Source organism: Harpegnathos saltator, unplaced genomic scaffold (assembly GCF_003227715.2).
Source record: "Harpegnathos saltator strain DR-91 unplaced genomic scaffold, Hsal_v8.6 scaffold93, whole genome shotgun sequence".
Lineage (NCBI taxonomy): Eukaryota > Metazoa > Arthropoda > Insecta > Hymenoptera > Formicidae > Harpegnathos > Harpegnathos saltator.
The window spans coordinates 890547-912500 of record NW_020230721.1 but is presented as its reverse complement, the minus strand read 5'-3'; the positions used below and the strand labels follow the sequence as shown (position 1 = coordinate 912500).

General features: G+C 42.8%; 1 protein-coding gene across 4 annotated transcripts in view; it reads left to right on the top strand.

Annotated features, from left to right (window-relative positions):
* mura (ring finger protein murashka) overlaps window positions 1-21229 on the top strand; it is a 24803-nt gene extending 3574 nt beyond the window's left edge. For 2 of the 4 annotated variants that reach the window (XM_025307636.1, XM_025307635.1), the window contains exons 2-9: window positions 16412-16619; window positions 16827-16914; window positions 17202-17287; window positions 17923-18516; window positions 19014-19235; window positions 19356-19648; window positions 19765-20068; window positions 20262-21227. In XM_025307636.1, coding sequence (XP_025163421.1) covers window positions 16836-16914; window positions 17202-17287; window positions 17923-18516; window positions 19014-19235; window positions 19356-19648; window positions 19765-20068; window positions 20262-20336 — 1653 coding nt within the window. In that variant the 5' untranslated portion in view covers window positions 16412-16619; window positions 16827-16835 and the 3' untranslated portion in view covers window positions 20337-21227. Of the gene's footprint in view, window positions 1-16411; window positions 16620-16826; window positions 16915-17201; window positions 17288-17922; window positions 18517-19013; window positions 19236-19355; window positions 19649-19764; window positions 20069-20261 lie in introns of all 4 variants that reach the window. The other 2 variants (XM_019840364.2, XM_019840365.2) reach the window with 2 other exon arrangements.
* The last annotated feature ends 725 nt before the right edge of the window (window positions 21230-21954 follow it).

The window sequence follows — 21954 nt, the reverse complement described above, 5'->3', positions numbered from 1 at the left end:
CAGAGTGTTCCAAAGTTCGGCATACGTGCATATATACATGTATGCATTTCTTTTCCTTGTAGTGAAAATTCATGTGCGCGCGCGTGTAAGTACGTCAAAGTTTTTACATTTCTCATATCATAACATCTGTAATTTTTCAAATTTTGTCTGCGGTTGATCGCTTAAATATTTACGCATCAAATCAAAGATCTGTAAAAGGAAAGTCCATTTTGACGAGTGACAAGTATCATCTTACTATTACTGTTTATCCTTTTGAAAATCAAATCCTTTATCATGTTCCATTTATCGACGATGCTGTCTCACGGTTAACTACGATCTAGGATGAAAAGAACTGCCGTATAGAGAGTAAACACTATGTAAATTTTATTCACTTAATCCCTGATGTAAAAGGAGAATGAGAATCGCCATCGAGACGCCATTGGACGCGCAAATTCAAACTACACGCAGCATATCGTTCTTGGAGTCGCATTAGTGTGTTCCTCGTTATGGGTGATAAATAAATAGGATAAGTGAGTCGGTCGTGGAATTGACTTACACCGACAACGATCATACGAACATTCGTCGTTCGCATTTGTATTATCACCTATGGTTTATGTGATAATGGTAAATGTTCTAAGCAGAGCTACGTCATTGCGATAGCTCGTTGAATGATTAAGGATTAACAAGTACAAACCATCTTCATAAATATTAGTTAATCAATCGCAAACCGTTTAACAAACTGATCTTTTGTTTCTACTTTCAATTTTATATCTACTCGGTACTCTGCTTTGAATATAATTTCAATTGTACAGTGCGCGCGCGCGCACATTTACGTAATTAAACGTTCGTGTAAATTCTCAAAGGGACACTGCAATATGTAATATATTAATTCTCAAAGTGTAATGTTACATAGATGACGTACTAAAGATATCTCACTTTATCGAATAGCTTGATTCTTATTAAATTACAATTGTACGTTTAAAAAGAAAGTAAGAAAAAGGTACACATTGTTGTATCGAAATAAAAATTGTAATATTTAACGAGATGAATGCATCCGACGAGAGAAAAGACTTCTCTGGTAGACTTCTGATATCATGAATATTAATTCGCAAATTAGCAGTAATTTCGATTACTCCTTATATATACACTCAATTGATCGTAAAATTACTCAACTTTGTATTTCTTTCTATTTCTTTTTGTATTTGCGTGTAAGTCTCTCTTTTTGGAATAGTTTATATCACTTTTATATAAATAAGGTCCATGCGTTCATATAATTCCGTTATTCACGAATTCCAATACGTCGTAGCCTTTTTAAAGCGCATACCTACAATACGCGACACTGTGTATACTTAATATATCTCCGTCCTTGTCTCCATCTTTTCCTCTCGGCTTCCTCTTTCTTTCCTTTGTCAGAGGCTATATGGGCGATTCATGGTGCGCCCATCCGGCCATCTACCGCGAGAAATATGATATCGTCGTCGCGATAAACAACGTTGCTCTTTCTTCCTTCTTTTCTCTAATGCAACGCAGCATTATCACATCTATCACAATCCCGAAACCTCTACGGCTGTATTTTGGTGTCTCTCACAGCAACTTCACGTCACGTTGTTCTTTCGTTCGTTTGTTCGTTTTGTCTAGCTTTTTTCTGCTCCAAACGAAAATATAACCTTCCTCCCGATTCACGTACATGTTTGTGTACGTATGCAAGTTGCTCGAGTTGTCGATATATCGCCTACTTGCTGCTAAATCGATTGCTGTCGTTAGATTGGTATTGTTAACTTTGTCGGTACTTTGCGCGCTTGTACACTCCGTGTGGTATCAAAAAAGTAAGGCGATTGGTAGAGAGAGTGGTTAAGCTCTCACAAGTTCCATTTTGTGGCATTCGAAGTCCTCAATTATTTTTTTATAAAACTGTAGCTATTGATGGGTTAAATATATATAAGTATCAGAGTGACGCTCCTCATTATTTAGGAGAAAATAACCGAAAGAGATACGTATTCTGTGTATGTTGAAATAAACAGTATTGTTTGCACTCTTACGGGAAATACGGGAAATGTTGTAACAAACCGGCTATAGATGCACCAAGGGTGACTTTTACTAAGCTCCGATTATTTTAATCGTCGGTTAATTCCGTTGTGACCGGCAAATAGCTATTGGCCAATTGTGCTAGTTACAACACTCAAAGAAAGTAATTTCAGAACAAGCGGAATCATCTCAATTTTAGAGGATTTTATTCTTATATATTCTTATATAGGCCTCAAGAGAATTCCTCCAAGATTAAGAGGAAAATATTATACACATTATTCTTAAAGTTCGAGGGATTAGATGTTATATGTATAATGCAAATCTTATTGATTTTAATAGAAATTTCCTTTTATACACAGATTATTTAATTTTTTTCCAAAAGGGTTATTATTTATTCTTACTGTATTTAATTCTTACTGGTTATATTAGTTAATTTGTAAAAATTATGATAATGTATAGTGAAAAGTAATATATATATATATATATATATATATGTAGATGTATTTCGGCTCCAGTTCTACAATAAGTAGGCACGAATAAAATAAAATTATCGTAACAAATAAATTTCTAAAAAGTTTTATTATGGACTTCATAGCTACAAATATGTTCATCATAACCAATTGTATGAAATATAGTTAAAGAAAGAATATATTATTCAACTTCTCGCAATAGATTATAAACTGTATTTTTCATATAAGAAGAAAATTAATTAATACAAGAGGAAATCCTCCTGAAATAAGACGAAAATAGTTGGAATAATATCTAATAAATTTTAGATGAATGGTTCACTTTAATCACTTTATCGAAAGAGGAATCTTTTTTCTGCCAAAGTCTTCGCTTAGAATATGAGACTATGGGAAAAATCACTTTACAAATAGAATACTTTTTTTTGGGTGAACGGGATTAATCGACGATTAAGTTAATGTCGGAGCTTGGTAAAAGTCAGCTTAAATTAATAAATATTACTAATGTTTACATATAATATATATTTTATTTTATTGATAAAGACTTTCATTCCATTTCTTGCAACATTTTTTATGCGTATCTTTAAGGATTCCAACGATCGATCATCGATGTTTCGACAGGATACGTATCTTTCTGAGCGATTTTTTCCTAAATGGTGAAGCACATCACTTTTGATATGTATGATGGTTGTACATCTTTAATCTACTTATAAACAGCTACAATTTGATCAAAAAATCATTTAAGTGTTCGAATGCCGCAAAAAAAGTGGCTAAACTTGAGCGTCTTATCTACTCGGTGGCTTTGACGAATTAAAATTTTGACGACGTGTAACAGACACGGCCCTTCTTGAAGGTGCTGTGTAGTGTACATTTAATGGCCCCGACGAAGACGACGAGATGCACCGTCGAACGTTACACGCGACGAGAAACTTAAGGCCAGATGGGTCGCGCCGCGCCGGGACGTGCAAGCTGTTTGAGAGCTGCTTTCGTCAGACACGGCATATGTTCACGAAGGTCTTATAGCGAGAGCAGGTAGTGTGGTCGAGGGAATGCAGGTCTTTACCTAGGTTTTACGGGAACCATCGCGTCCGATCCACAAACAGCGTCCGCGATCCGGAGTACTCTGCTCGTTTCTCGCGTTTGTATCATAGCTGGATCGTCATAAAAAATATCGGTTTTGTGTGGATTAACAATACTAACTTCGGAGGATTCTTTCGTACATTTCTTTATTCTTTCTTACAACTTGTACCTGTGCGTATCCCAAAAACTATTGTGTACCCTAGGGAAAAGGAGACAAATGAATGACGCGCAGGTATTAGATTCTATGGCATCGTGGATAGTGTTACAGAATAAGGACAGGATAGTGCGCAATTGTCTGTATGTGATAAAGAACGATGCTCTAAAACGCACCGTCCCTTCTCGATTCATTTCTCTCTTGTGTGTATTGTCTGTATTGTTGTATTGCAACGAGACTGAGAATCAGTCTATAACCGGAGCGGTTTCTACGTTTGTATTCGAGCAAGTGTTTCATTCTGTTAATTAAGACGCGAACATTTTTTACTTTCAGAGAAGAGGAATATATATATATATATATATATATATATACATATATGTTTATATCTATATTCGCCGGAAAAATTTAAATACGAATGTGCACAAACATGACAGATGCAAATGTCTCATTTCCATCCAGTTTGTCGTTTATTTTTACTAGCAACTAATATACGTTTACCGAAATGTTTTCCCTATGTTTTGGCACGTCTTCAACTTGTTATGATATGTAATTGTGGCAATCGCATGTCTTGAGAAAGCGATGTCGGATAGCTCTCGATAGCGCTTTCCCGTAAGTTGCGGATGTGCAACGCGATTTACTAGCTTGCATAGGCTAGCGCAATCACGGAATGCGTCGCAATTGTTGAAAACACTTTCGCTCACACGAACATCATGGAAATCGCTGCTGATGCTTTGAAAGCAAAAACGACAAAGCCCGCGGTCGTTTTACGCCTTATGAAAAACGGGAAAGTTATAATAGATGGATTTGTAGGAATTAGTCGTACCCGTCAAAATATTCACAACAGGATACGCGCAGGATTTCCGTCTCCTCGCGAGTTTGGATGCACGCTTCTGAGTATTCCCCTCTTCAACGGCGCTAATTCTTCAAACAACCATATAGCTAACGTGTTATACTTGTATCTGTCTTGTGTCACGAATACTTATTCGTGTTCAATTCGTTGTTCAATTCGTAATTTGCGACGCGCGTACATCCAGTATTTATTCTTATGATATAAACATCTTGTGTGTGATTACGGATGTGGACCTGAACAAGTATTATGGTTTCGTGTTATGTACTGATAAAATACAACGGGAAATCAACTCTCTCTCTCTCTCTCTCTCTCTCTCTCTCTCTCTCTCTCTCTCTCTCTCTCTCTCTCTCTCTCTCTCTCTCCCCCCCCCTCTCTTTCTTCTCGAATTATCTGGAATATTCAATTCGTCAATGAGGGAGGGTGCATCTTTCCACATTATTGTAATACACAGATACACCGATCTTGTAGGGCCTAGCTCTCTTCAAATTTTCTGGGACACCCAAAGCACGACGACTGCCGGATATTTGGGATCGTTTTTCGAGGGAGTTGCCATTCTCTATCAATGCGGCCAAATTATCGCCGACGTTTCTGCGTGATTAGATAGCAACCACTCACTCACTGGCTACGTACGACTTATGCACCGCGCATATTACGAATCATCGACGCAAAAGAACGATCGATTCTTTGTTTTAATTTCACTTGTCCTCTTGCTGCTGAAAGTAAGGTAGTAAGAAGAAGAATAGTTCGGTTTCAGTTTTCCTTGACCTTCTGTTGCCCCATTGTAGAATATGGGCGGTTGTATTCTCTCAAATTTGAAATATCAAACATAATTTGCTGCAACACGCTCGCACGGGACAAGTTAAAACGCTTGGACGTACACATATTGGCACGGAATGTATATACGTATATGTGTTTATATATATATGCACGCACGACGGTTCGCGACTCGGTCCTTCGAGATTTGCTCCAACTCGGAAAAGCCCATTATCCGTCTCTCCGTCGCTGGCTTTTCTTCACAGGACTCTCTCAGAGATATTTGTTCTAATTGTCGAATGCGTCAAAAGAACCGAGGAATCTTCTTCCTCGATATGTGCGGCGTCGATGACAAGGATAAATATTTTGCATTGCAAATTCATGATTCATTTCTTTGATCATTTTTCGTCGGGGGTCGCCCGTCATCATCTTCATGCGCGTGTGGGCCCTGATAAAATGACTAATATAGCCTTGCTATATTTTATCCTTGCTAGGCACAGTGCCATGTGCCAAATGTGCCAAATGTCTGACTAATTGTATAAAATTCCTAACGCGACCTAACGTTTTCCCTCTCGTAAGTGCTTTTGCTTCGGAAAATATACCCTAGCGAATATCGAAGCACACATCTATCTTGTCTTATCACACTTTATGCATGCGCCGCACATGCAGTCGAGAGGCGATCGAAACAATTTACCGGCTTTTACGTGCGTACTAGCTCGAGTTTGTTTCGCGTTCGTTCTCAGTTGAACTCACGATCGCAAGCTTTTCCCACTGTGAATCGTATGTGCGTATATTGTCAGTCACAATCAGAATGTCTCTCGCTCTCAGTCGCGTACAACGCGCAATCGCGTCCCGTGGCTGGCAGGTGTCGTCGGATATTTATTAATTAAATGTACAGTCATACGTGTGCTCGCGCGCTTATAATATGCCAATTGCCGTACATTGAAGGTTACAGGCTGTTTCGAATACAAGTCTTTGCTGACGTAAACTTTCTGGGATCGTGATTCGCCGGACCATTGTCTCTTATTTACATCTTCCACATTTTATTCATCGCTGAAACATTTTTTATTTATCGCTGTCACTGTATATCAAAGCTTTCGTTGCATTTTCTTTTCACTATTTTGTAATCGTCGCTAATATGACACGCGCTATTTCGAGCCGCGTTTGAGTAATCGATACAATATGAATATCTGCCGGTAGCGGTAGCGAACCTCGAATTCTTGAATTGAATATTTCTCGAATTAGTTTGAAAAATAGTTCGCTATGATGGTAATTAGAACGAAGGTTCCCATTATTGCCTGGATCTTGTAATCAGCAACATTCAATTATCAGTCCCGAGTACCGACCATTAAGATTAATTATTTAAGCCATTAAGTCGGATATAAATTGAAATGTCCATATGAAATTAATGGAAAGATTATATAAAATTGGTCAAGTTATCAGTTATTAGCACTCTTGTATAACTTAATCGAAACTGTTTTTATTTTTTAATGTGAAATAATCTTGTAACTGAGTCGTAAATTAAGTTTCCTCAGAAATGGGGTCGGTCCAAATTTATCAAAGAGAACATATCCCAGTTTCCTTCTGGGAGGAGACTTTTCCTCTCTGTGTGATTGAGATAATCGAAGATATTGTGTTACCTATAATAACATATTGAGTAATTGTGGCTTGGAAATTTCTAAATTCATAGAAAATGATCAATGTCTTCTTATATCTCCCTAGGTTATTTTGCAATATAAATTGTTGAGATTTTCACAAGTTTATCATACTTTGAAATCTATATGAGATTAATTTCACATTTGAGTGATGAGAGTGTAAACGCGCGCAATTGGAATATCCCATAGCCTTTGACTACGTATGAACATTTCGAAAACGGAATGATGCAAGATGATTAAAATACATATACGCGCATAAGTTCAGATGTATTTTAGGTAAGTCTCAGGAACCGTGTTTAAAGGAAAACAAAACAATATAAATGCGACACCAAGGGGAAAATTGAAGAGAGGGGAGTGGGGGAAGACAAGTTAGGTCTTCTCTCCTTATTCATTGTTCTTCTTCGTCCTCCTTCGTTTTCCGAGCTCTCCGAGGTGCCAGCCAGTTTCGTGATACGAAACGGTCCGGATCGATAGAGAGTGAGCTCCTTCAAGCTCTCTCTCTCTCTCTCTCTCTCTCTCTCTCTCTCTCTCTCTCTCTCTCTCTCTCTCTCTCTCTCTCTCTCTCTCTCTCTCTCTCTCTCTCTCGGCCCGCTGATTCCTGGAGGATTCGGACGAAGAAATGAAATGTTCTATAAGGAAGTCGGCACAAGCAGATCGGACTTGCGGTTTACCGTCTCGGAGACGACGGATCTTTGTTGTTTTCGAGACTCGACTCGAGTGGGCAACGAACGTCCGAGTTTGACATCGGACTGCTACGACGCCAGCCGTATACGAAGAAAAAAGGAATGAAAAATGTGCAGCATTTTATTTTCAAAAAGTCGGTAGTGTTTCAAACCGATAGAACGGTGTTTCAGGCTGGTTCACGCAGCGGTTCATGTGCCTCGTGTCGAATCAGGCCGCGTACATAAACGTGTCTTGCGTCTGGCGTTGCTTTTCGACCCGCTTATGGGAATATTCAACGGAATAGTCAACCGTCGTTGCACGAAGCCTAACGATAATTCGACCTGCGTGAGTAAGTTTTGTTCGCTAGACGACTCCCTTCGGCTTCGTCTCGGCTCAGTTTTTGCTTTTGCTGCTCTTCCTCTTGAGAGGAAGAGGAGCAGAGTGAGAGGGCGGGAGGGAGGGGCCTGAGATACACACACACAGAGAGAGAGAGAGAGAGAGAGAGAGAGAGAGAGAGAGAGAGAGAGAGAGAGAGAGAGAGAGAGAGAGAGAGAGAGAACCGCTGTCGTTGCCACCGCCACCGCGAGAGAAGTTTAAAGGTAAACGAGTTTCTCTCTGCTCGCGCAGACACACCGTGTGTACCACATCATCATCAGAAGGCTGGGCCTCGCTCTCTGCTCTCTCGACTGGCCCACGTACGATATACAGTGTGTCTCATGATAATCGCTCATAAATTATTCCGCGCAACTCACGTCTCACATTGATCAAATCTCGTTTGTTAAAAAAGATCGAACAGTTAAAGATCGTTGCGTTACGTTTTTCTTTTTTTTTTTTTTTTTTTCCTCTAAAAGAAAGAGGTTGCCCAATCGTTTTCCTGGAAGAAATTTGTGGTATACTTTTCGTGCGATCATTTTGAGACACCCTATATACAACATGTGCCCGACACAAATCGCTTCGCGCGTATCGAGGCAACGGTGTCTGGTCGGCTGTATGTATATTCCGCGCGTTGTCTCAAAATTTCACGAGCGCGATAAAAGAAACCGAGTAGCGGATATCAGTGTGCGAGTAGTAAAACGGTATCATGAGGGAGGGAGAGTAAGAGTGTTGAGGAGGGATGGTAGGAGGAGAGACTAGGCGAGAAGGCCACTAAACCTCGAGTTGAAATGTATCGTTGTCGTGCGTTAGCCATACGATGCTTCTCGAAGCAAGATTCTTATACTATTTTTACGCTTTAAGGGGGGGGGGTATATTTGAAATTATCCGCTTAAAGATATTTATACGTTGCGAGCATTTGTTAAACGTATAGCTTGGTATAATGTAAACGAAAATTACGAGGTTAGAACAGGCGTATTTCTGATATTTCTTCGAAACTGTCGGACTGCGGCGGTCATTTAGTTCGCTACAATGTCGCTTCCTATATTTGTAACTGTGCTTTCGGCCGTGACTACACTATTGATTCTATTGGTATAGTGCACGATACGCGCAAGTTGCAAGTTTGTGCATACGCACAAACATCCAACGAATTATGTTATACACGAGAAATGACATGCGATTACTCTTCTAACGTTTCTCTTTTTTTTTTTTTTACAGTGGCATGATTATGGGGTTATACGGGAATATCGTGTATGTTAGACGTGTGTCGAGAGCTACTGATTGGGTGCGCGACACCGACTCGGATTCTCTTGAGCTTACATCAGAATATGCGAAAGCACATCGCTCTCCCGTGAAATTCTGTTAGTCTGTCGTCGGTCGCCTATACGATATCAAGGGTACCAAAGAAGAAGATGGAGACGGATTCGTAGACTTTGTTTTCCATTTTTGTTTTCCATCGACGCGTATCTATGTGGTTAAAAGGGTACTTATCACAAAGTAGATCGCCTCTTTAAACGCCAGACAAGAAAAGTCTCCTCCGTTGTTCCACTCCTCCTATCTTCTTTTCTCTTCGACAGTCAACTCGACTTTCATCATGTTAAGTCAACGTTGAGTGAGTTAGCAGACGCAGAGACCTAAAACCAAGCCTAAAAATATATAGCGAACTTACAGTTATCGTGATATACCTGGCAGACATTTTTTCCTCGACAACACGAACCCGGGGCGCTCGCACGAGGGCGAAGGAAGGAAAGGAGGGACTGGGGTCGAAAGCAACGGGGTCTGGATATTCCGGTTCACTTAATCGTTTCATCGGACATTGGATCACGGGGGGGGAGGGTGATGCTACGGGGCGCGGGCATCTGACCGCGGCCGTGAAAAAGGCTTAAAAAAGCAAAATGCAGAGGCTCCTGAGAACTTGTGCCGTAGCCGGACGTAGGATACGACCTCGACGTTAAAATTGTCCGTCGCGGGGTGGCATTGTTTTCGTCCAACTAAACGGTACACCCGTTCAACGGTAACCCGGTTCCATTGCCACCGTGTTGAGCCGTAAGGATCGATTCTTCCAGACGGATTTGGAAGTCAATTTTCAGTTTAACGACAACCAGTCGCCAGTATGGCCTTTCCTGTATGGACGATCGAAAACGAATGGAAATCCTTGGAAATTGAGTTTCAAGATTAGGAATATATCGTAATGACAGTAATCGTAGAAAGTAGAATTTCGCTCGCATTCATATATGCTTATTTTCTTTCATGCGTTATCGGAGCGAGCGCTCCTTTACGCGCGTGAGTCTCCAATCGAGAGAGCGCACAGATTTAACGTTTCACGTACAGGAGATTTAATGTTGGTATTTTTTATATACCAAAGACGAAAACCAAATGGTAGAAAATGCGGAAGTGGATCGAAGGTTACGTTTTAATAACGACGCGCGACTTACCTACACGACCGACACGACCTAGTAGTCCCTCCTCGGCTACGCGAAACCGAATTAAATCGTTAAATCGCGGCTTCTTCTCAATTAACCCTTCCGTCACACATTTGCACTCGCACACTCTTCGGAGCGATCTCGTCACTTTGCGTCTCGTTTGGGAGACTTTTTGTCTGTGATGCACACGTTTCATCGATTTGTGTGCGCAAACATTCTCGTCAGTTTCAATCGTTTCTATTGATCTAATTCATATTATTCCCTTCGTACTCCGTATGCCGTAACTCTATTGTCCTTCTCCACTCACATCGCGATTCGCGAGTGTTACGTTACATCTTTTGTTCTTCATTGCGCAATGCTAGTAATATCCGCTTAGTAATTATGGTTAGCACGTATATACATACGCGTGTTGAGACGGAGAAGTCAACATTTGCTTGTGTCTTGCGAATTTCCGCCTTCAAAATATTATTCCTTTCTTTTTTTTTTATTAGCGGCCTAATCTATGCGCAAACGCTACAACTAATAAGGATACAGCATCCTTTGCGCGTGCGTGAGTGTATCTTTGTGCTGTTGCTTATAGCATTATACGCCCGTATCTGTCTGCGGGCTTTGCGTGCCGATAAAAGCTGCGTCATAAGCCGAGAGAAACGCGCTCATTCAGATACCAGTTAATTTCCGGAATTAATAACGCCTCTTTATATTTATCAAATTGTCATTCTTTTTATGCTTTCCCATCTGGATTTAAATTGTTGGAATTGGCATGATTTCGGCGCGTTGCTGGTGTATGAAAACAATTTTACGAAGCATCTATCATATCACATTTGTGACGACTCACTAATGAATTTTTAAATATGCACAGGTACACACAGTTTTCTCCCCCCTTTTCCTTTCATTTAGTTGCCACACCAAGTGTGTCGAAAGTAACGGAGTTTCAATTGGGAAAATATTGAAATCTCGCGAGGTAAGTCGAGAGGAGGTCGATACTCGACAGCATCAGAGTATCGACGTTGATCTCGCGCGATAGCGGCTAGCACGGGGGCGTTCGCATCTCGAAGCAAGTTAAGTCGGTGATGTTGGTGGGAAGGGAAAGGGAAGGGAAATATGGAGCGATATGTCGTTGTTTAAATACCTCACCAGGTATCTTTCGGTACACACCGCGCGCGCGCGCGGTATGCCGATCGCAATGAGATATCTCGACAACGAGACGAAGCCGGCCGGTTGCGCTGTCGCTACCCGTCGTTGTCATCGACATCGTCATCGTCATCGTTGTTGCTGTCCGTCGCTAGCCGTTGTCACACATAATGACGCGGGATGACCGAAGGAGTTCCAAACCTCTTTTTGTCAAGTGTCAAGACAAAACGAGGACAACTACGACTAGCAGACAGACAGAAAGAGAGGGAGTAGAACGCGTAGTAGGACAGAAGGGATTTGATGAGAGAGAAAGAGAGAGAGAGAGAGAGAGAGAGAGAGAGAGAGAGAGAGAGAGAGAGAGAGAGAGAGAGAGAGAGAGAGAGAGAGAGAGGGAGAAAGTGAACGAGCGTGAAAGAAAGGAAGGGTGGGAGAACGAGACACGCGTAAGCGTAAGCAAGAAGAGAAAGAGTGGCGGAGAATGAATGGTCCCGGGAGTCATCAGCATCGTGGTTTGGGTATGCAGGGACGTTACAGGCTCGTGTAATAGCGAATGGCGTCCCGCCAGGGTCGCACGTGCGCGCGCGCGCGCATGCACACACACCCCCCGATGTTGATCCATCCCTGTAACGGATGACACTCTTACAGCCGCGGTAGCATCACACACGATCTCGCGCAGCAGCAACGCTGCGATTCGCCGTCAACAAGGAACACCCTACTCACGATATCACAATAGGGATATTAACGAACTCACGCTGAATCGCGCGCGACTCGCGGTTGTGACTCGTCGACTTCGCCGTGCATTCTGCTCGCATTCCGAAAGAGGGGGGGTGTGCTTCGCTTCGCTGTATAAACGCGTGCTTCGAAATGATTCGCTGCGAAAGAGGTCCGCGTGTTATTATCCTCATTAGACAAATGTGTATATGGATGCGCCCGAAAATGCATCGGATCGCGCGCGATATGTCGACGATCTTTATCCGTGATAAAGCGATTTGAGCGAACTCGTGAATGGGAAACAACAGAGCGCAATAGCGCTCTGATTTTGACATGGTACTTTTGCTTTAATGGGACTCTTGTTTTTACTTCCTGTGTGAACATTTATTATCGAAGATCTAATCGAAGAGAGAGAGGGAGAGAGAGAGAGAGTTATGATGCGCGCGAAAAGAGTAGAGAGTATAGCAGTGGATGTCAAAAAACATATTCACTTCAACATGTTTATACAGAGACCAAGTACGAAAAAGTACAATATACTTTTCCGTATCAAAAATGTTATTTGTAACAAAAGAATATTTTTCTTTCACAGTTATTCCCGTGTTTGCGAGGCCATATAAAGAGACGACGACGCGATGAGTCGCCGCGATGTATACGATCTTCAAATCAATCTTTTCCCTTCGCTTCGGTAGCTAGGATAAAGAAAAATAATCGCTTGATTGCTCGGGTAACTTGCTGATGATAGAAAGTGTCATGATGATTAAGGGAAACCCGCTTAATTTTCATTCAATTTTCAGCTGCAAAAAGATTCAAGTAACTTTGCGATACATGTATAAACGAATATAACAAACGGGCTCAGGTCGGACTATACTCTGCGCACGCGCGTGCGCGCGCGCGCGCGCGCGTGTGTGCTCTGTTTAATTTTCAGAGAGGCCGACATTGAAGACTCGATGATTCTCTAATCGACGATAATCGACTCTCCGGAAGGGTGCCGTCCGCACGTCCGCACGTTGCACATTGCGCGCGCGTTGCTCATGTACACGACGAGTCGCAACGCTTTATTTCCGCGCTTCTACACAGGCCTTTCGCTCGTTGGAAAGGCGTCTCTGCTTTCGTTTATCTGCTTACCAATTAAATCGGCTATCGATTCTCCCCTCTTCTCGCACAGACTGTCTGCTTTTGTTTCTGCGGTGCTGGATTTTGTACGGATTGGATTAGATACGCACGACGAGCATTATTATTATGTGTCGCGTCACGTGCGCAGCATTGTAATCAACGAACCAATGAACTTTTGATAAGAATCTTTTATCGAACGCGAGACAGCTAGCTATATATATATAGCTAGCTGTCTATCTAGCTATATATAGCTAGCTTGTATCTTGTTTATATATATATATATATATAAATTATTGCTCCTCTAGTTTCAATGACAGTCTTTTTAGACGATTGTAGAAACAGTCTTCCCGTAAATAAGTAGTATGTAGAAATCCGTAAATTTTTGACATTTTGACAGTTAAATATCTTCTAAATTAAGCATTATACGCGCGCACGCACGCGTCCATTTTCTTTCTTTTAATGTAATCTATCTAACTTATTCTCTATATCTATTTATTTAAAGAGGGCACAGTATCTTTAGTCATTTACATACCCACGCACACGCGAGTTAGAAACGAAGAAGGTGTAATTGAGGAGTATCGGTAAAGTATTGATTGCGGTAGAGAGGAATATTCCGAGATTAAGGCGAGAAAATTAAGCCGTGAAATGGCGGGACACGCGCATGATAAACATCTTTTTTTGTCTCTTCACCTTAAACGAACAAATTATTTCTCTCGTTGCTGCAATTGTTTATTACACTGCACGATATTGCAGCACAGTAGTTGGCACAATAATCTTGCGCGTAATTTTCACTCTGGCAGTACGGCAGTCGTTTATATCGTGTAGGGTGCGTCGTAAGAGACACGCTTATCGTACGACTCCTGTTACGTATTCTCGAGTATCTTTGGAGAAATACATTTTCTAAACGTAGGAGATACACACAAAGGTAAAAGCGTATGAGCAGCATTATAGGAATGTTACATTATGTACTAACAGCTCTGTGTATGCGTGTGCGTGTGCGTGTGTGTGTATGTGTATATGTATGTATGTGTATATGTATGTGTATGTTTGCGCGTGTGTGGTACATAAACGTAGTGCGGCGATTTTACGAACGCGTTCGCATCGTATATTATGTAACGTTGCGGTTCGGTTTCCATTGATATATATTTTTCATGGCGTCGCTCGCGAGGCAACCGGTTTTACGTTTCGATTGTGCAACAATAAATAAATCCTCGGCTAACGAAAATAAATAAACTCTCCGCGGTCCAGTTTGTTCAATCGTTAACCATTACGGTCAATTTATTCGTCGATGCTTGTAGGTCAAGCAAATACATACAGAGAGAGAGAGAGAGAGAGAGAGAGAGAGAGAGAGAGAGAGAGAGAGAGAGAGAGAGAGAGCGAGAGAGAGCGAGAGAGAGCACAGCGTCCCGTCACTATCGGATATCCTTTCAGTCACGGATACGTTGCCGCGAATTCTCGGACCCGATTCGATAGAGAATCAGAGATAGTACAGGATAAGTACAGGACTAAAATGAAATTGGCCGTCAATCCGCTGTTTTTATTTTCAACCATAGATTTAGCGTGTGCGACGATGAGTTTTTTAAATCGAATCTTGTATCTTTCTGGAGATATATAAACAAAAAATAAACGTAAAATTTCATACCGATTTATGTCTATAAATGTACCTATAAATGTATAAATATTTTATTCTTGGAGATAGTTTCTCAATGAGATTTGTTTAATCGCGCGCGTAGCGCTTCATGGCGCCACATAGTCACGTAGAATAATTGTTTATGACAATTATGTTTGTGTGAAATAATGTTGACTTTGGTACGGTCAGCCTCATACCTATCGAAGTACTACCTATCGAATAGGGGACGTATTGCGTATTGCAATTATAATTTGCGACGAGTATGACTTTTGCACAATTGTTCGTGGAGAAACACTGTCGTTTAATCGCGACAGATACTCACGTAAGATAGATTTTCGCGATAATCGCGTTATGACCGCGAGTCACATCTGTCTACGTGCAATGTAAGATTTTCATTCGAGCACAATACATGACGAAGCGCCGAGAACCGCTTCGCGTACATACACAAAGTACGCGAGAATCAGAATAGAAAGGTGATTCTCTCACAATAGAAATCTCTAGATGAACGACTCCTAGGTCTCCCGGAGTCGGAATTTATCGCAAATTTGGCACGCGCCGTCGCGACGCGAGAGACCTTGTACGCCAGAGAATCCAAAGTAAAATTAATTAGGCGTGTCGAAATAGATCATGTTCACGTATATACAAACACGTACGCGCGCGCGCGGATCAATACACTCTTGGAGTTGGATTCGGGTGGTGCGATGTTCGCAATACGCGCGAAATTCGTATCCATCGAAATTTGTACGAATCGTGCGACGAATATAGCGGAGCATCATCATCATCATCATCCCGATAAAGGCGCGAGGGAAATCTATTTGATTTGATTTGATTTGATTTGATTACTATTGTACTTGAGAGTATTCGCGTTCTCGTATCTCCCCTCTCAGAATCTTTGCTCAAGATTGCTCTCAGTGCGCTTTGGTTTTACATACATAGCAGAAGGGCAAAGAAGGAATAATGAAATATACGCACACTTGTACATACGCTGTGTACGATCTCGGACGGTAAAGGAAACGGCGGGCAATAAGATCGATGGGGACAAACGTTGGAGAATTGAAGATTTTCACCGCGTCCGCGCTGGTCTCGCATACGTCACTCATTTCTATTACGAATGCGGGCACGCTCGCATCAGCATGCTTAATCGAATTATCACTTTGGAAGTGCGCTCAGTGTATCGCGCGAATTTATGACATATTTTTCTCGCTCGCTCGCTCGCTCGCGCACGCACGTACAGGGTGGTGCGTTATTAGCGTGTTGTCGGTGCGCGCGTTACCACCACGGGAAAGGGGTTGCTTCATGTCGTTATTGATGAGGGTATCGCCGGCAGCGAACTATCCTGTACGTGCACACGCATGTATGTGTATATATACTACTCGCTCGTTCATATTTCTTTATCTCTTCTACACAGAGATTGCCCTGGGGTTGGCACGTCCTCCGGGCCGGCCGGCAAGGAAGTTTCCTATCACGGGAACGTGGGTGGATCCAGCGTGGGATATAAGCCACCTCCGCAGCACGGCAATCCGCAGACGAGGGGCCCGCCGCCGCACTTCCCCCAGGAGCCGGTAGTAGGGCCGCAGGCCAATTCCCCGCCGTTGCACATCAATATCTGCGGACAGGTGAATGCATATATGCACGTCTCTCTCTCTCTCTCTCTCTCTCTCTCTCTCTCTCTCTCTCTCTCTCTCTCTCTCTCTCTCTCTCTCTCTCTCTCTCTCTCTCTCTCCCCCTCCCTCCCCCTCTCTCTCTCTCTCTCTCTTCCCCTCTTTGTCTTCTACTTTGCTTTTGACAAAGAAATTACTTAAACGAACCATTGCAATTTTCAGGAGAACACGATGCGTGGCCCGATTTTAAACATGAGTCCCGGCCTTGGAGCCAGTGGGGTGGACATAGAGTATCGTAGAAATTCTCAAGGTATGACGGCTCGTCCACTTGCTCTAAGGACGATTTCTTGTTTTGAAGGTGGCTTATTCTGGACATGGCTTTCTTTTTTTTTCTTTCTTTCTTTCTTTACTTTTTTCTTTCTTTTTTTCTTACTTATTTACTTACTTTATTTATTTATTTATTTATTTATTTACTTATTTATCCCTTTCTTTTCCGTTTTCATAACAGTTTGATAGGTACTCGGTCAAATTTTATTATTTTATATGTGTATTAGGGATTTATTATACAAAGTTATTACCAAGTATTTTCTCTTTCAGCCACAAGTCAGCTACCTCTGAGTCCCGTGCAAATTCAACCATCGCCGCCGTATTACAGACAGCCTAGCCAGGACGATGGTAGAAAAGTGAGTGATTACTTTGCCGCCGCATTGATTATAACGACGGCGAAAGCGCCGTGTCAACGTCGGATATCGATTTGTCTTCTCTGCTGAGCAATTTACATTAGAAAGGAAATGAAGGTAGCTTGCCCAGTGGAACGATACCGATATCGATGCCTATCGTTAGATAAGAGCAATCTCTGTGTTAGAAGGCGTGTTTGATATTAACTATTGACAGTAATAGTAATTTTCAAACGGCGAACGGATGTCTTTGTTCGCAATTACAGGGATACGCATTTGAATGGTATCCAAATTATGGTTTCTATGATACTAAAAAGTCTCTCTCTCTCTCTCTCTGTCTCACTCTCACAGTTGTTCACATAGTAGAGTCTGTCGACTTTCTCAACAGCTTTTTTCAATAACTTTTTTCTTCCTTTTGATAAAAATTGTGTGTATTAATCTCTGGCTAAAATATGTTGAGCAAATTCATGCGAGAAAAGTTTTGACGAAAATTAAAGATACGTTCTACGTTTTATTGTGAAGCAAGCTTTTTTCAATCAAAGCGCTTTTCGATAATTTTCTTGTGTATACCACGTTAGCACATGTCGACAAGTAGAGAGACATGCGGCGAATACTCGACTAATCAATAAATGTGTTCATAGAGTGAATCGCCATCCAGGAAGCGTCGTCGAATATCCCGCAATGGCGCTGTTTCCGGAATAGAGGTTCGAGAAACAACGCCGCCGGCTCCAACGCCACCCCTGCACACAACTCCATCGCCTTGGGAATATTCGGGCGCGCCTCAACGACGCTCACCTCGCAATCATATGTCTACACGCGGCAGTCCGACAATTAGGAACCGTTATCAACGATACACGGACTCGTTCGGACTCTCCTATCCGTTCCTACCAGGTGGTCATAATCCTCATCAGACCATCCACAATTCCCATCACGGTCTGCACAGTTCCCATCACAATATTCACAGTTCCCACCACAGCTTGCACAATTCGCACCACAACATTCACGGCGCGCACCAAACCCATCCCCATCATCCGCCCGGCACGGGGCATCATCATGCTCAAGGTACTAACGCTCCCGTGGTTGTTGACGTGGGCCAAGTCGGCGTGTCTGGTTTGGGAGTCGCCGTTAGTGGGGAACCTCTGTGGCATCCGCCAGCGACTGGTTATAGGATTCCGTGTCAACTTCATAGCATCTACACGCCTCACGGAACGCATCCGTTCGGACATTCGTGCCAGGTGACTCTCTCAACTATGAATCTCCATTGCGAATTAACAAGAGACAGACAGATATGTACTGTCGTCCATTGGATCGTCTCTCTCTCTCTCTCTCTCTCTCTCTCTCTCTCTCTCTCTCTCTCTCTCTCTCTCTCTCTCTCTCTCTCTCTCTCTCTCTCTCCTCTCTCTCTCTCTCCTCTCTCTCTCCTCTCTCTCTCCCCCGTCTCTTTTTCTCCTTCTCGCTGCAAATATATTTATTGAGCATTCAGCATTCAGGACTTGTTATCGAGCCAGCTCACACATACGAACGAGACGGCTTCTGTCGTTTATCATTTTATAGTTTATCATTAAGCGTTGTTGTGATAGCCCACTGCGATACATGCTGTGATACATACAGGGTTGTTACAGACAATACTCGCATTTCCCTGCATTCCGCCTGGTATATATGGGCGAGAACTGACTCGTTCTGATCTCTGTTACATTGTAGCGTGCCCTAACAGAAACATTGTTTTCTTCAGGTCACGCATCACCATAGTCATTATTCCGCTGCTCATCCGACGCATCCGGGTCATCCTGGTCATCCGGGTCATCCGGGTGTGGTTGGATCTTTGCTCGGTGCCGCTTCTAGAGGATATCCAACGCCAGCCGGTGGTCCCGTAGCGGCCTTGCATCACACGCACCCACCTCCACCGCCTGTCCACACCACCGACTATAGCGCGCATCATCAGCTGTCTCAACAGGTATAATTCGCACAAAGCGACATCGTCGGTAATCTCTTTCTGTTTGGTATCCTTTCATCGAAGCGCTCGAAGCGCTTAAGTTGCCAATTCACTCCCGCCCCTCTCTGTCTTTCGTTCCAGAGAGAAGTCGAGCTAGAATTGATAGATTCCCATCATCATCATAGAGTGGGTGCCGCCGCTGGTGCACCGTTGCCATTACCACATTCGTACTCTCCGCCAACTATCACACAGGTTACAACACCTCCGCCTTTATTCCTGTCCGAAACGCGAAACAGTCAATTGGAGATTATTCAGAGCAGAACTCGACGGGTAGCGTCGAATGTGCATACACTGCGGCGACCAAGATACAGCAGATGGCGAGGTACCACTCCGCTACCGCCTATGACGTATCCAGGATATCTGCTTCATTTCTTGTACGTAACGCGCACACATTCCTCTTAACTTCGTATCGTTGGCGACAGTGTTGAAAAGAAGATGCCGAATGCCACAAGTCGCTGAGCTGAGTCGATGAATCCAATTTATCCCGCAGGGCAATGTTCAGCAATCCACCGTTGTCACCTTATAGCCAGGCCGAATTGTCCTCGCCCGACTCGGCGACGGAAAATTACGAGGCACTGCTGTCCTTGGCCGAGAGACTGGGTGAAGCCAAGCCACGGGGATTGACTCGCGCGGAGGTCGAGCAGCTGCCTTCTTACAAATTCAATGCGGAGACGCATCAAGGCGATCAGACAAATTGTGTCGTATGCATGTGCGATTTCGAGGCTCTCCAGTCACTACGTGTTTTGCCATGCTCCCACGAATTTCACTCCAAATGCATCGACAAATGGCTCAAGGTAAAGTTGCACCACCTTCGCGGTAAAGCTATCAATTGTCTCTCTTTCTCTCTCTCTCTCTCTCTCTCTCTCTCTCTCTCTCTCTCTCAGTTTTGATCACATTTCCATTCCGTAATACTCGATAGTACGCGCGAGCATGTGATATCACGATCGAAAGGATATCTCAATTGGCGGATCTAATTATTTTTTGCAGTCTAATCGAACGTGTCCGATATGTCGCGGCGATGCCGGTGAATATTTCGGAAATAGCAGCGGCAGTAGTGACTGACGTCAAGCTGGCGACGTACACTAGCGTGAAACTTGTCGAGCATCGAGAGCGTTATTTCACACGGAGATCATCCCGGTAGCCGCCCTGCTACTCTGTGCATATCTGTGCCGTTGAGCGTTTCCTTCATTTTACGTGAAATGAGACACAGTCGTCAACACGATCGCGTCAACGATGCAACATCCTTCGAGCGCCGAAATTAGGAATAATGACGCCGAAACTAGGGACACAAGTGTCGAAGAAAGTGACTTCAGCGCATGATCTTGATTGGTATCGAAGGTGGCAGCGTCTCATGCGCGCGCGAGTGATGTGTGCGTACGTGCATGCATGTGTATGTGTGTGTGTATGTGCGTGCGTGCGCGCGCGCGCGCGTGTGTGTGTAAGTGGGAGATACACGACACGAGAAGCTGTGTGTACGATCCGAGGAAAAAGCGTGTCTTTCTTTCTGATCGCGCTTCTTAATAACGACGGAACGACGGAATGCGAGATGCAATAAAGCAATTTAGCAAAACGACGAAATATCCAAGAGACGTTAGGTTAGATTAGATTCAATGTTCCGTTATAGGTCACGGCGCATTTCCCATCAAAAAGAAAAAGAAAAGAAAAGCGCGCTCGCGCACTATTTCGTTCTTGTTTCGTTTGCAAACGCTTCGATTAATATTTTAACGCTCTTTCGTCATTATTTACGTCACTACTCTCTATTACCGAATTTATGTACATAATCATTGTATACACTGGATGCACGTCGCAACTTCCCATCAACACGTTCCACTTTTCTTTTTCTTCTCCTTTGTGTAGTCTGCCTTTCGATTCTCTAATAATTGTACATAATTCGCGTGAAACTTATACATATGTGTGTGTGTGTGTGTGTGTGTGTGTGTGTGTGTGTGTGTGTGTGTGTGTGTGTGTGTGCGTGTGCGTGCGTGCGTGCGTGCGTGTGTGTGTGCGTGTGTGTGTGTGTGCGTGTGAGTGTGCGTGCGTGCGTGCGTGCGTGTGTGTGTGTGTGTGTGTGTGTGTGTGTGTGTGTGTGTGTGTGTGTGTGTGTGTGTGTGTGTGTGTGTGTGTGTGTGCGCGCGATACAGCCGAATGTTAGTCTTGTTTGGACTTAATCAAATGTAGGATACAAATTCTTTTGCAATAAGAAAGGGATGACGCGTCAAATTAAAGGAAAAAGGAAAAAAATTGTAAAATTCCCTACTGTTTGTTATAGGCTCTTGTGTCTTTGTGTAGGTCAACTAATTATTTTATTATATTATAGAGATGTAATGTGTATATGTATTATGTAAGTATATAATTAAAATTATACTCGGCGCCTTAAGTGCCGTAGGTAGAAATTGTTGGATTATTGCACCAGATGCCACATGTAACTATTTTATAGAATATTCATGGGTTTTTTCGTGTCTAATACGAAATTTGTTTCTCTCTTGCGGGAATTGATAATTGCGGTTGTCTTTCATTTGAGTGCGCTCTGTAACTACATGCCAGAACGATGATTGTGTTGTACACTTTGTAATATCTAACTTCGAACAACACACTTGGACTCGCGCACAAACACGAGTACGGATGAAAATTACTTTTAACCGCGAGAGAGATGATCTGGAGGAAAATTAAAAGCGACAAA